Here is a 15,931-nt window from a genome sequence, read left to right as displayed (position 1 = left end):
TAGCTTCGTGCCAGCAGCAAAAAACGAGAGTCAAAACTCATTCAATTTTTTTTCAAAACTTCCTTAGCATATAGGCCTAAGCTTATCGTCTACACGAGGCGAATTCGGGGGGGGGGGGGGGGTTCAAAACTGCGGTAACTGTGTGTGCATCCTTCCCATATATGGCAGGGCATTCTTCCCCTCCCCGGAAAGTTGATCATGCAAACTTTATTGTGTATAATGGGATGCGTTGGCGGGGTGATCGCGATATGCCGGGTATTGACATTTGCCGTACACTGAGAGCCAAATGAGAGCTAATGGAGTGGATGAAAACTGTTGATAAGCCTAAGGGCCAACCGATCACTGTTATGTTCTTTATAGAAAATACACGGGTGCGAAGTGCCCGGCCTATAACTTCATTCGGACTCGGAAATTCAGCTATCGAAACATACGTATTACTTCGAGAATCCTTTAAAATTACAATCCGTGATGTACTTTCATTTTCTAAAGATTCCTTAATTATTTACCTTGATCATAAAAATTTTCATGAGTTTCATTATTTTTTCTAAAAAAATTAATAAGGCTTTCCTGAACACAAGCTTATATTTCACCAATATTATCGTTATACCTAAAATAGTCTGTGAGAATGCTTCGTACATTGCCATTCAAATTTCAAGGGCCAAATAGCTGTAACTTATGATTTTTTTGTATGTCAATGGAAAGTTCTTGTCTACTCGCAAAGCATGTTATTTAACCATCGACCCTGTTACGTTTTGAGCTGTGAAAGAGTTACACATAAGCTTACAAATGTAGGCCTACTATTTAGTTTTCCAACACAGCGCTATGCGTGTGTACGTATGATCACTATTATTATTTATTTACATTTGAATTCCAATCCAGAACAGATTCACTTGTCAACAATATACATATGTGTACCGAATGACTTAACAATATGCTTTGGAGAATAAGAGACCGTAGTTTACATTAAAACAAACATAGTGAAAAAAATCATCAAAAGTTAATACGGCTACTGACCCTTTATATATAGGGTTTACAGCGTCTGTTTTGATAACTTTGTTATTTCAGTGATATAGGCCTATCCGGAGTGGTAGAATGGAGTAAGCTTAACCCAGTTCAAAAGTCTTAAATTTGTTGTACGAAATTGAGACTTCCATTCCACAGGAGCTACTATGAGCAAGATTGTGAGACACTTCTTGCCAGCAAGTTGATTTTTCAGAAAAAAATAATGAAACTTAAGTTTTCAAATAAAGCTGATGCTTTAATTCTCTTTTTGTTTTACAAAAAGGGAATAAAGAAATTATCACTATATAAAAGTTAAAACTGTAAATTGAGTTAGAGCCTTCACTGGAAAATGTTGCAACTTTTCCCCGGAACGGTTTCTTTGTCGTAGGCCACTAGTAGCAAAATACCACTGACAGGCCGGGATCATCAGCCACAACTCCGGCCTGGCCTCTGTATCTCCTGCGCGTTCGACCATTATTGGAGATCACGCCAAACCAACTAATAATTCAAGATGGCGCCGCACGAATGGAAAGTCGTGACTAACGTAGTCGGCAAAAATTCCTGTGAGGCGTGAAATTGATGAAGTTTCGAACGCAAATCGTGTAAAATTTGGGTCATTTACAGACGTAAGTAGTCTTTCTTTCAAGTATCTTGTCAAGGACAATTTGGTCCATTTTCTGACCGACATGAGTTGGCTGTTCGATGCCGGTGAGTCAATGGCACTGCACTTGCACAGTAGTGCTAGAACTTACAAGCGCACCGGCGCTGGCACTCGACATACTCAAGTCGAATCAGTGCCTGAGCGAGGCGGAGGTGAATGAGACGAGGAGCCAGTGTTCCTAAGAACTTCTTTGACTACTTCACAACGCTCGCTATAGGCAAATAGGATAACTGATATAAGAAGAGGCATTGGGTTTGCCACATTTTTTTATGACCCAGGACCAGGGGTCGTCTCAGGTGAGGTCATGACCTCGGGTAAGAATCACCGTCGCATGTGCATGATGTGATTCCGTACACGACGGCCACTGCGTGGTATGCACACTGTTCTAATGCATATTAAACACTAGCGGCCGTCGTGTATCGAATCCCAAGCGCCTGTGGTAAGAATACACTCCGTCAATTCTCCCCATCCCCAGTTTGCGTACTGTGACCAACAGTGAACAACTTTGTCACCGAGACTGCTGATAATAGAATGCATGATTTCTGTACCGGTATATGTTAAATTATTGCTGTATGTATGTATGTTATTGAATGTAAATTTGTATAATATTGGAATATGAAAAACATATTATCAGTAGATAAAAAAATGTTCAATTACCTGACAACAAAATCAAAACTGTCATCTTACTTTCATTTCAAAGTTTATGCAGTACAATTTTTTATGTTTTATTGTTTCATTTACTTATTGCCACAGTCCATCTTTTGTGGAAAGGCAGCACCATCTCCTATCTAGGAATGCAAGCTATCTTCATGTATTGTGAGCAGAGATTGTACACAGATTGTGATGCTTCTGAGCCTGACATGCAGTGTACAATTATTATTTGAACAGTAGACTTTGTCATACAAAAACAATTTTATTGACAACAATAGTCAAGACAACTCTTGCCCTATGCCGTCACGTATATAGGTATATACTGCAGCTTCAGATAGTTCATGTGCAAATTATGAACTATATATATGATCTCAGAAACTAAAGTTTCATGTGTATTACTAAAAATATCGATTGATCTGATGATTGTTGTGAATGTGATGGCTGATGCATGAAACTTGTGTTATAGACATCATTACTTCATGCATACAATGATAGCACTCTACATACACTTACATATACACTCAAAGCTTGACCATATGCATGTTATGTATATTTTCAACCTGACAGATTGACATGAAGTGGTGTTCAACACTTAAAGGCCTTAATGGAGGACTGTATCAAAAAATTCGAGATGTGTACAGTGCATTTGTTTGCAACCATACTTGTCCCAGCCTGAGGAGCTGTCCAAGAGGTGAATGTGTCAAGGGAAGGATCTGTTGGAACAGTGATTTGTATTGTCTGGATAATCGCAGGACTCACTTTTTCCTCAGGACACAAAAAGTCTCATGCATAGAAAAAAGACATTTTCATTCCGGGATTCAATGTCAGTGTAACAAATTGAACACTTCAGTAAACAAACAAAGCTGCAATGAAATAAGGACTAGTCCACCATGGAGGATCATGTTCTTTGGAACAGATGACTTTGCAGTGGAATCTCTGAAAGCTCTGAATAATAACAGGTATGCCTAGAGATTATTGACCGGTGACCTACAGCACAATATCCTGATATTGGTCATAGTTTTCTGTGTGAACAATGGAAGAGCCCTGGTGCTTCACCATATTCTTTTACCAGAGACATTTTGCTCACTGTTATGAATGAATTATATGAATGATACATTCAGTAATAAAGCAACCAATGTTTGATGTACAAGAGAGATTGTTTAATTTACAAAAAAGGGTAATTACTTCAAACTGTGAAAGTACAACGTAATGCCTATTAATTACTATGATTTTCTTCTAAAGTTTTGTGACAACTTTTCTTAGCACATGCCAAGCATGACTACACTGGCATCTTTTGTGCAGCCTGATAAATACAATTTTTGTAGTGAAAGTTTTATTAGCAAGCAGACCTAAGACCTTGAATAGAGTCTTCTCCAACCCACTGTCTTGCTTCCTTAGAAGATCTGTACACTGTAAATGGTTTCTTTTTTTTACCTCAAGCATACACTGGACAATATCTACTTGCGTTTTTCTCACAATTCATAAAGTATTGACTTTGTTGCCCACTGTAGTGAATCAGTTCATGATCAATCAGTGTGGATACATGTTCTTTTTTGTATCTTGGTGTAATTTGTCATTTTTCACACAAAACAGGATTCATGGCTCATCAGTGTCAGCACTACGAGTTGTGTGCTCCAAAAGCAAGGTATGAACATCAAGAATCACACTTAATTAGCAATGAGTTTCAGCTCAACACCCTTGCCGCTTTAAGAACAATGGCTTTGATGGCAAACTCCATTTGGCGATATTATAGAGCTGCTGCCAGACTTTAAACTACAAGTGAAGTGCCTCTGCTTAGAAGTGGCATAATCTTCTCATCATTAATGTGAACCCAGCGGCATTCCTATTGGTCACGCAATATTCTCTGATACATACCTGCTACCATCTAGGATTAGTGACTGACTTTTAACGTCGGGAGAGCTTAAATATATCAATCATAGCTGCACGTACAGTACATTGTCCATCTTTTGTGAATGTTGAAACGTTCTCCAGACTTATATTGCATGTTGAACTTTGTTAATCTTATCATCTGTACATGTTATTGATGGTAACAGGGTCTTGCTGAGCATCAAACCTGATTTACCTTGCCAACCAGCTTTGTCAGACATTTTGGTTAGTTCTACTGAAGTCTTAAGCCCATGTTTGTAATTTGTGATAAGGTCACATGATAGCAACAATATATCAAGTGTCATTTCCAAGAAAAGAACACTTTGCCATATTATAAATACAAGTACTGTTATCATTGACTTTCTCTGTAGGGATTGAGGAGAGGCAAGCACTTGGACATCATAGCCCCAGTTCAGAGATATGCAACGGATCACAACCTTCCAGTTTCACCGTGGACAGATATTGATTGGAGTTCAGGATATGATGTTGGTGTTGTAGTGTCATTTGGTCACCTCATTCCTGCCAGAGTTATCAACAGATTTCCCTAGTAGGTGAAAATGTTTTATTTTTAGACATAAAAATTGTATCTCCTTCTGCAGTTTGTCACAAACTGTTAAAATATACTCTCTTTTACTTGTATCAAAATGGGAAATAGTGAATGGCAACACCTCGATTTAGACAATATGTCTAGTTAGTCTAATGCAAATGCTTCAAAGCAATTCACTGTAAATGGAAACAAAACAGACTTACAACAAAATGTGTACTAAATGAGTAAACTTACCATCTCTCAAGATATTTATTTAATACTCAAGCATTGAATAAGTGACATGTACCCCTGCCTTTAAAAGTTGTATTGGTGAACCTGGGTAAAGTTCATTTACGAATATACCGTAGTATCCAATTGAAGTGCAAGCCCATGCAGAAATGACCAAGTATTGATATCCCTTTCACATTGATACATGTAGTGGTATACTCAACATACATCCAAGCTTGCTGCCAAGATGGCGTGGTGCATCACCTATCTACCATACAATACTCAATGGAGACAAGGAGACTGGTGTCACAATCATACAAATATCTACAAAGTAGGTGCATTTCAGTTAAGGTAATATGCACCTCGAAAGTGAAAGACTTAAACTTTTGCTCTAACTTTCCTCAAGGAATCTTTCAATCATTTTCTTTCAAAATCAAGAATAAAAATAGGGGGTCATTGTGCAAATTTTGGTACTAGAGAAACAAATTACCCAAGATTTACCGATATTAGAAATTCAAAATGGCCGCCATCCCTGTGTTAACTCTATGGCGAAAAATAAAAATTTTCGAATTTCGAAAAACTAAGCCGGTGAAAAGTTTTCTTTTACCAAGAGCTTTAAAATGAACCCCCACATGTGGTATATCAGAAGAGAATTGTAAAAGTTTGAGAGTCCGAATGTCTGTCCCCGAGGTGCGTTCTACCTTAAGATGTCAAAGCTACATTGTAATATTAATGTTCTGCTATACAGCAAGTGTTGCTTGATTGTCACTGGGGCCATTCTTCAAATTTCAGCTTTGTGAATTTGTTGTTTTTGTGCAACCACGCCTGTTCTTCTTGCATACACAGAATTGTACACATTCTAATATTAGTTGGCTGCAACCATGACAATTCATATTACAGCTTGTGTTTGTAAGCAAAATTTGTATTCTGTAGTAGAAACAGTGTAAACCAAATCACCAATATTTGTTCTTATTAGAGGTAATTAGGAAGAACGTTCAACTGATTTATTCTGACTTATATCCTTTGTGGCATTACAAAGTGGCTTGCAAAACTGGCTCTTGCTTCAAAACTCTGACTTTTCTTGAAGGTTTGATGTTGGTCCTATAGTGGCACAGCAGAGACTAAGTGTTCCAGACAGATGTACCACACCACAACTTTCAAGTCTGCTGTCAGTAAAAGGAGCAGATATGGTGAGTAGTTGCATGGATGTCTTGTTCTTTGACACGTGTCAACAATCCCAATCCCTCTTCATTTTCCTGCATACAGAATCAACAGTAGCACTGAAAGCAATTGGCTGAGACCAAATTCTATTGTGGAAAAGAGGGGTAAGGAAAAATATATGCAAACCAAAGTAAGTACTTTGCATTCAGTCTTTGTGAACAAACAGATTGCCACATCAAAGAAATGTGTGCAAGTGTTACGCAAACTAAATTTGGCTTTACTTGATAATTTAAGAGCAAAATATACTCATTTTCCAATACACTCAGTAAAATATGTCAATCGACAATAAATTGTGTCCTTCAATCAACATTTCTTTTCCTTTATGAGCATCTCCGTTGATGCCCATGGCTAGTTTCCTTGTATATATTGTTTGAAAGTAGTCAAATTGCTGTTGTGGAACTGGAATTAGGTAACTTTTTAAAACAAAAATGAATTTACCTTAATGTGACGGCTCAAGAAAAGTGTAGATTCGTAGAGTCTCTAATTAGATATATGCAATAGAGATTTCATCATAAATTGAGTAAGGAAAAATTACCTGCATTTTGAGTGATTATATTAAATGTGTCAGTTTCTGAGTTTACAGTTGTAAATTGTTGGCGTATTTTATGACAGTAAGCCAAGATATTTATTGCTCATTTCATCAACAGCTTTTGGAGGTTTTACAGAATTTACCAGAGAGAATTGCACAGGCCAAACCACAAGAAAGAAAAGGTGCAACACTTGGTAAGTTTTTTGTTGAAGAATTTTCAAGCAGTTTGAAGGCCCAGTGGTTTTAGCATATTTATTCAGTATTTCAAATACAGTTTCTTAGTGCAGTGTGTTGAAATGACTTGTATTTGGCTTATCAACATAGACTGTATATGTATGACAAGCATGTTACTACTAATGACATACTGTTGCATGCCACAATACCTGCACATTTTTTCAAAGCAACAAATACAAATTTTCAAAACAATATTTCACATCAAAAACTTTTTCAGATAATATTTTTTTCAAAAGCAGAGAATCTGAGCAGTGTAGTAGCATCAATTTACATAAAGGATGAAGGGATATATATTTTGGATAAAAACTTCAATTTTAGAATTATATAATAAAAATCCATTTAATGCAGAAAGTTGATGCAACTTTATGACATTTTTTATCTCATTTGACACTAGTATTTCTGTTGAAAAACAGTATTTTTGTTGTACTTTATTTACAAGAAAATCTCTTTCAAGCCTAAACCAATATATGTAGGTGAAGCTCTGGTAAGTTACCAGAAAGTCAGGCCTGAAAGGGTTTTAAACAGCAGGAATGAAAAGACGGATATTCAAGAAAAGTGGTTATAATGATAAGGAAAATGGAAATAACTCATTATCGGCTTTAGACACTTTATTTCCAAACAAAGACAAAGACAAAGACAGAAATTTGAAAATTACACACAATTTTACCCCACCAGATTGGAGTTCAATTCTGTAGCTGTTAAAAATTGGTGAAGAAAGAAAGCCCAAAATTATGGTTATTTCCATATATTTTCATATTAATATACATTTTTCCTCATACAACTTGCAACTTCTTGTGATGCAAAAAGTAAATCCAACCAATATGTCAACTTTTGGTCAACAAATTACTGAAAATGAATAATTGCAGAAACGGCTATATTGAGCAAAAAACGACATTACTAAAGACATTGCTATATTGGGCAAGAAAAGAGGGGTGTTCCATGCAACACGCCCTCTCTTGATTCAAGTCCTAACTCGAATGAGATTGTCAACCAGTCTACATTTAACTCATATTCATAGTATAGACAGGCCAAATACTGGACCAGGAATTAGAAACTGGTTGATATTGAACAAATAATATTGAAAAAAATGTCAAAAACAGATACAGGACTTTAGCAATAATTTCACATCTGTTCTGACATTCTCACAATAATTTTCTTTTTTCAGATCTCATGATTAGATTTAAATTAACATTGTGTTGGGATACACAGAAATACAACCATCTTTTTTCTGATGGTAAAATGCATGTTTTAACTGGGTTTTTTTGTTTGTAACCATTGTATTTTTTCTTTTTTATTAATATCCATCTGTGAGTGTTGATGGTTTTAAGCGATATCATATATGTGTTGGAATTTGAAATAAATAAATGTATACAGATTCTGTGCAAAATCACCCTTAAAATCTACTTGGGCATAGGTTTCTCCAAAAATAAGGAAGTCCTGTAAATATCTGCACTACTTAACATAAGATAACTTGTGTCGAATCATTTTGAAAACTTCCAATTAATTAGGGTCTAGAATTCTGTTGCCAATGTAACATGGACTCACCGGCTGTGTTGATAAATGGAACAATATTCTGACATGATTGGAATAGAACAAGAAACTGCATTTTGTAAACGACAATATGTCAAAGGTTAGCAGTTAATAGAGCTTTGATCATGAATGTTTTATTTATGCAATAATGTACCCACCCCCACCCCGGCCATAATGGACAAAAGCAAACTTTGCACAACATGTGTACTTGGCCAAGCTGAGTCCATTATGGGGCAGTAGGGTACATTATTGCCATTATTCTGTAGTTTGGGCAATAGCAGTGAATTTGTCGATGTAGAAAATATCTGTGGTTGCAATACTGGATAATTGGATACATTATCAGTAATAATCTGGGGGATGGCGTCACAATTTTCACTAATATTGACAAAGCTATAATATGATATATATATGTTTGAAGTGAGCATGCGTGAGTGAGTGCTTCACGAACTCTACAACGTGTGGAGCGGTCTCAGTCAGAAAATGTAACAACTTAGCCGGCTATTGAACCACTCTTTTTGAGAGTGGGGATTTAGCCGAGCGGTTCTCTCTGTGGCCTCTCCGCTAGGCGACTGATGCCGTATGTTGTGGGTTCGAACCCGATTGAAAACTATAATATGATAGTATTTATTGCCAAATGCTCCTTTGAATTTTCACTGTTGATGATGAGTTCTTATCATTTGAATAGCATACTCAATACTTGTCAAGAAACTTTGCATGAATGAATAAAATTGCGTCCAACTTCATGTATGAGATTTTTATATTGCGGTTACTACAAAATATTCTGTTATTCAGAATCATACTAGAACTTTACAGTTAAAGAGCTGTGTAACTTACTGGGTGAAAGTACGAATGCAATCTTAAAACGTCTTTCCAAAATTGGCAGCCAGGAAGATAACAACATCTATGAGTTGGATTGACTGGCACTCACACTCCTGTGAAGACGTGGATAGACTGTACAGGGCAATATCTTACCATGTAAGTGTCACCCACGTATCACCATATTTACTTAATTTTAATGCAATTTACATATGACCATACTTTGAATGTGGATGGTCAGGTGAGTTGGAGGGAGAGTCAATATGGATTTTGCATATTAACTTGAGCATTCTTCCTGATCACTTTGTGTCCTGTACAGTGGTATTTATACTACATTTATGTCCGACATTTATGTCCGATTTATAATAATCGAGTGAGTCATCAAGTGCAGCACAGAAAATTTTTCTCAAGGGTCTATTAGTGCAGATACTATGTCTTTCTGAACAGGTGCCATACAGGATGAAGCTCAAATATTGTTCATCATTTTGACAGGAAGGGGTCAAATCTCCAGTGTTCAAACACAGTACCATTCTTTGAATTTATGCTTGTGAGATTCATTTATTCACAAGAAATTGAAAGGAAGCCCAATTAGATAAGAAATATTAACCCTAATCCCTGCACAGAGTATCATTCCCGCATCTGCTTAGTCAATCAAAACGGGTATGGAGTCAATTCTATGCGCAGTTTTACCTTCTTGGAATGGCATGTTATAGCAAATTTGGTCAGTAAACAAATGTACAGTGTCTAGGTATTTAGGGGTCTTTAAAGAATTCAAGTTTTTACTAAAATGTGACATATGGGACCTCTTATACTTCATTTGTGATAACCAACTTGACCTGATGGTGATTTGTGACCTTAGAAGGATAAAATGTTTTCAAGATTTTGTTTTTTCTTTCATTTGGAAAGTGACTCATTTGTAATATTGCTCCAAACAGGTAATAACTAATTTGTATGTTTGGTCACCAGGTTTCTCGCAGGTTACGCATGAATCAGTTGCTTAATTTTTTAATTTTGATTGTGTGAACTTGAAAACAGTCAATGTTCTCAACAGCTTGGAAACAGAGAGGGGCAACCAATTTACATAAAAATTTGCATATTATTTTGTTGTGCAACTGTATTCTTTTGTATCATGTGTATGGTCACTACATATGAATAGATTGCTGGCAAAACAGAGGGGTGACCCACCCCTCAAAATCCCCGTGTGGAGAATTCTGACGGTGTATTCATCCATAAACTGTCCATGATTCATCAAAGAAACTCCATTACTCAGGTGCCCTGAAATCATACTGTTGATTATCTGTGTTCAGGTCACCCTCAGAACTGAATGGCAGGGAAAACTGGTCAAGTTGTACAAAATGGCAGATCCTGAAATCACACAAGGTAATGAATGTTGTGAAAAGCATTTCCATGGAAACTACAAATATGGTTATTGCTGATACCTGTGCAGGGATAGAAATACTTTTTTATTTCTTGTGGCAAAAGTTTGCCACCGGATATAAAATTAGGTGGCAATTATGAAAAATCTGGTGGCAGTTTAACACATCATGTGATCGGTATAATAAAACATTTTGTCATTGCCACATACTCATTCTAATTTATAAATTCTTGAAAATATGGTGAGTACACGTCACAAAAAGTCAACCCATACTGCAGGCCTCGAAATTTTTTTTCAAACTTACTAACCGTGGGACACGTGAATTTCATTTTTACTTGCCCGAGAGGAAAAATTACTTGCCCTAAATTTCTAATATTATATAGGGCTCAGCCCTTGGTGTCGCGCCAGGGGTTAAGATTGGCATGTTATTTGTATTGATTCACGATAAACTGTAATTGTTACTTCATAAACGTTTATATGACAACTATGCCCAGTTTCCCTCTGATGAAAGCAGTTCACGTACGTACACGACGTCAACCCTGCAGCAGGGCAGGTAGCCCTGCGTACGATGCTGTGTGTTCCGCTACAGCTAATAGCCCCCGCTCACCACAGCCCTGCAAAGACCCGTACGTAGAGTTGGTGACTTCAAATCCATTTTTGGACTTGACGTAAAAAGCGAAATTACTGCCGAAATTCAGCGTTCTTGGGCCCAAGTCGTATCCCTGCCTACCTCAGCTACTCGATCGCTTCCAAAAATGCCAGTCTTTTATTCTTTTTCGTAAATAACCGTCGATGTCGGCAACTCTCCTCGCTAGCCCTGCGTACGTACGCAGTGTACGCTGCATTCCCTGTGTGCGTTCCTAACACACAGCGTACACTGCGTACGTACGCAGGGCTAGCGAGAGAGTTGCCGACATCGACGGTTATTTACGAAAAAAGAAATGTGAGAATTCCTTAGTCTTTTCTGTAGATTTGGTCATCTAGAAAACATCTTTGAATTTGGAATTTTTCCACACGCTCATCCAAATTAAAATCTTTGCATAAGAGTAATAAGATTGTGTGATTTACAATGTGCATGGCTGGCTGCTGCTCTTCATTATCAAGCTGAGATCACAGACAACTGCTCTGCCAGTGTTTATCTGCCAATGCATACGCACATGTACATCTTCAACCCTTTTACCTGTTTGCATCTTTGCTCACTGAGCACAGCAGTTTTATTTTGATAAATGTATTCGTCAAGAGAGCAGATTCAAGTTTCATTTTCGTTACTCTTCAGTGCATATTTGTTTTCTGTAAGTGAGAGCCGATCCCTAACAACCAAGGTCACGTAATTTGAAACTGTCTGCATCTCACAAACTACGAAGCTGCAATATGTGGCCTCCTTGGTCGACTGAGCCCGTTTCGACTGCGATGTAAACTTGTACTTTTCAACTGGGTGTTGATTTAATTACGTTGAACAGTAAGCATTGCCGAGATCCATGGCTTCGAATAAGTGTACATCCATTTACCAAGCACATGGTGCAACTACACTATCCCGTGAGGCCTGATCGATTGTCATACGAGTCATACTATTCACAAAGAGAATGGCAACCACTGTCAAGAGCATACCACTTTATGGCACACATACAAAACAGTGAGTTCACTCCGTGTCGTCGGAGAGAACATGTCGCAAAACTCTATTTTTACGACTTTTTGTGTTTTACAACAGCATGAACGATTATTTTGCGATGTCGGGCGGATTTTCAAGGGTTTTCAGAAAAAACTTCTGAGAGTTGAAGGACTTACAATGATTGTAGGCGTGTACAGACCTAATGAAATACGTTTCAAGCTTGAATTGTCCAGAGCTTAGTTGATTCAACCGCTGGTGCACTTGCCCGTCAGACGGGAAGCATATTGATTTTACTTGCCCGAACGCAAAGTTCACTAGCCACGATCATCGGGCGATAGGAATTTTTGAGCCCTGTACTGGCTAATGCAAGTAATTGCAAGTATTTATTATTATTTAAATCATGATGGCTGCAGTTTGGCTTTGTTTTCAAAACGACACAACATGCTTTTATCTTGTGCCGTATGACTGCATATGCGGCTATCACATAGGGCAACAACATGTCAAGTGTACAAAAGCTGCTGTCATCGATATGGAGATTAGCCAATCACAAGTTTGGATTCACGCTATGTTTTCATTCATGCCAAAATGTCGCAATTAGTTTGGGTTTTTTTGCTAATGAGTTTTTCCGCCGTCAGACAACGCATGTTCCTTCAGTGTTCCTTCATTCAAGCCGTAGGATCGATGACATGATGACCCAAAATTAGTGGCAGAAAAATACCACCAGAAAAAAATTTGGTGGCAGATTGACAGTTTTTGGTCGCAAATGCCACCATTGCCACCGATTATTTCGAACAACTGCTGTGTTAGAGACCCAAGGGAAGTAACCATACGATATGTTTCATTAATACAAACACAGGCACAGCATTTGACGCCCTAGGTTTCATGTAGACACTAATATTGACACCTGTAAGTCAATGTCCACCAGAACTGAATTCATTCTTGAAGTTTTGGGAGGACATAGAATGCACAGTAGAGACACAGTACAAATTGAAATGTTGTGCACTGTACAAGGCTACTACCCGTAACACGAAAGCGGAGCGTTTCGACTGTTTGCAACAATCATAAATTGTAGTCGCATTGAGTATAAAAGTATCACCGTTTTCGTTGTTTTAACGAATAGCGCAGTGAGTGGCGACAAAAGTTGCTACAATGAGTTTCTATCAAAACGCTGTTCACAATACCCAGGCCCCTCACACAACACATTTGCACATACTCCGACGGAATGTTGCAGGTAAATTTGCTGGGTAGGGAATACCGCTCAAGGAAGCCTGTCAGGGAAGATCTAGGTAACCTCCTTGTGAACCACATCACACAAAATGGTGGCGACAAATTTACTGGTAAAGTGGTGATTTAGGATACTGCCAAAAAATTCAAGTTTTCCAGGTACAGTGTAAAAACGACCTGGTATCGCTGAAAATGGAACTTGCACTGCCATGAAGAAAGAAGTCAGATGACATCAGTAACTTCTGGAAAATGACATCGCTTTCCTGGAGAATCTAAAGACGGAAGACCCGTCAATCACATACAAAGCCATGAAACAGCAGCTAGAGAAGTTTTCACCAACAGTTGCCTAGACTATGATAATATGTAGGGCGGTCAAATGGAATGACTGAATTTTCATTGGACAGTGGATAGGAAGTGTATTCCCGCGTGTGTGAAAAGGCAATAGTGACAAGTTTTTGTTTGCGGGAAACAACTTGATTGACTGCAAAGCACGGAGTAAAATGTTACAATATGTGTGTATCAATGGCTTTGCGCTAATTGTCAAAACAACAAACATTGATACTTTTACACTCACTGCGTACAAAAGAAACGACTGTTGCAAACAGTCAAAACGCTCTGCTTTCGTGTTACGGGTAGTATATTGAATACCATAAGTCTAACTAGACTGTCTAAGGTCTGAGCTTTTTGTTATATTTTATTCTAGGTCTCTATATTCCAGTCAGTGACCCTCAACCAGGTCAGATTGTCTTTCATAAGAAGAGTAAATTACTGTGTGTGAGGAGTAAGGTATGTTGAATTTCTTCATGTATATAATCCTCAAAATCTGTATGTGTCAACAGTACTGTGAGAAAATGCAATTCATTATGAGGTGAGGAAGAGAAGAATCGGTGCTCAGATTTGCCAGGCAGGACAGCAGAGATAGCTCATCGCAAGAAGTTGATTTCTCAATATTTGTATGTAATGAATTTGCAGTCACCACAAGAAAAGTAAATTATTACATTCTATAAGTTTTTTCTATTGAATGTATTCACCATGTCATGACAGAATAAGAACGTGCGTCTATAAACAAGGATGAATTACTGAAGTGTGTGTGTGGTGAATTTGCAGTATAAAATCATCACTACCAGCAAAAATAGAAGTAGGCATTCCATGATGAGTTCATTAATTGTCTGTTGCACTTGAAAAAGTAACCATTCTCACAGTTGCATCCTTTTCTCATAGGATGGTTGGATTGCATTTGAAGGTGTAACTCTACAGATGCGGAAGAAAATGTCTGCACAAGATTTCTACAATGGTTTTCTTTCAAGACAAAAATCCAGTCAAAGACATTCTTTCTGCAGTGCATGCAACAACAAAACACAGTCATTATTAAAGACCAGGTCATGACATTCTGTTTGTCCATTGAAGTTAAAGTGAATTTCTTGTGATGTTGTGTTTACCGTATAAACAACAACGAAGTATGTGTTCTTGAATTTGTGGAATTTTTGAAAAATACATTATGTGCACAAGCACCACATTGTTTAGTGTACTGGTATTGTTTGCTCAAAAATACCATCCAATTTTCCTCAAACATCCTTTGAATGTCCCCCATCAAGTCGTTTTGCCTGTAAATGGCCATGTATGTCATTCTTTGACAGCATTTCAATCATTGTAAAGTTTCGTTCTGTAAACGGTCAGTTCAAACTGACTGCCATGTTCAAATGCTACAGTACATGGCCAAACAGTTTGACCTCAAAGACAACACTATACACAATGCAGAAGAATGGATTCTACTTCCGATGATATAAATAATGCTCATGTATTTTCTTTATTCAACTCAAATCTGTGTAGTTTTTTGTATGTTAGAGCTCTTGCTGTACCTAACATAACAACAGTGATACACATCCCGTATTCCCATCGAGAAAACTTGAAGGTTGTGATCAGATTAGGGTAGTATTTATTTGTCTTGACTGATGAAAAGTATTACATGTAAGAGCCTTGCATAGCAAAGTCAGTGTAACCCAGCAGTTCTTACAAGTCCCAGAGCTTGAGTACTTCAGTGCAGAACAATATGCTGTAAGCAGCATTGATTAACTTTCCACACTTTGGTGACTTATGAATGGAATTATCACTGATTTTCACTGGTTATATGTACAGGATACATTGGGAGTAGGAGGGCTGAATTCCAGGTATGATCCCAGGCCAGACAGCGACTTTAAAAGTTTGTAGTTTAGTCTTTCATCATTGGCATTAATATCATGTAAGAAAAAATTTAATCTGTGTAATTTCATATGTGCATGTGCAAAATGCAAAACCACTAATGTAGACATAAGGTACATGACAGTGCTACGGCTGGCCGTACAATCATTTTCTCCGTGCAACTATGAAAAGATTTATTTGTATGAAACACACTGTTCCCTTTACCTAATGAGAACAGTAACTGAAAGTTTTACATTATT

General features: G+C 37.6%; 1 protein-coding gene across 2 annotated transcripts; it reads left to right on the top strand.

The window, feature by feature from the left end:
• The first annotated feature begins 1,502 nt into the window (after positions 1 to 1,502).
• LOC139117229 (methionyl-tRNA formyltransferase, mitochondrial-like) lies at positions 1,503 to 14,910 on the top strand. 2 transcript variants are annotated; one of them, XM_070680174.1, is made up of 11 exons: positions 1,503 to 1,628; positions 2,882 to 3,273; positions 3,908 to 3,959; positions 4,573 to 4,748; positions 5,167 to 5,286; positions 6,043 to 6,145; positions 6,824 to 6,899; positions 9,353 to 9,444; positions 10,593 to 10,665; positions 14,197 to 14,279; positions 14,715 to 14,910. In XM_070680174.1, exons 2-11 carry the CDS (start codon positions 2,888 to 2,890, stop codon positions 14,877 to 14,879), a joined length of 1,326 nt encoding a protein of 441 aa, XP_070536275.1. In that variant the 5' UTR covers positions 1,503 to 1,628; positions 2,882 to 2,887; the 3' UTR covers positions 14,880 to 14,910. The 2 variants fall into 2 exon arrangements, with proteins under 2 accessions (XP_070536275.1, XP_070536274.1); XM_070680173.1 differs by lacking the exon at positions 1,503 to 1,628 and adding an exon at positions 1,824 to 1,959.
• Positions 14,911 to 15,931: the final 1,021 nt, after the last annotated feature.

The sequence above is a fragment of the Ptychodera flava genome, chromosome 18 (genome assembly GCF_041260155.1).
Source record: "Ptychodera flava strain L36383 chromosome 18, AS_Pfla_20210202, whole genome shotgun sequence".
Lineage (NCBI taxonomy): Eukaryota > Metazoa > Hemichordata > Enteropneusta > Ptychoderidae > Ptychodera > Ptychodera flava.
Note: the sequence above shows the minus strand (reverse complement) of the source record. Positions and strands in the feature narration are given on the sequence as shown.

Bases quoted from the DNA above. Each gene is read 5' to 3' on its own strand.
- LOC139117229 (XM_070680173.1), top strand. From the start codon at position 1,933: ATGACCCAGGACCAGGGGTCGTCTCAG. The intron at 6,900-9,352 runs GTAAGTTTTTTG...CAAAATTGGCAG, and splicing joins AAGAAAAGGTGCAACACTTG to CCAGGAAGATAACAACATCT. The intron at 14,280-14,714 runs GTATGTTGAATT...CTTTTCTCATAG, and splicing joins TACTGTGTGTGAGGAGTAAG to GATGGTTGGATTGCATTTGA.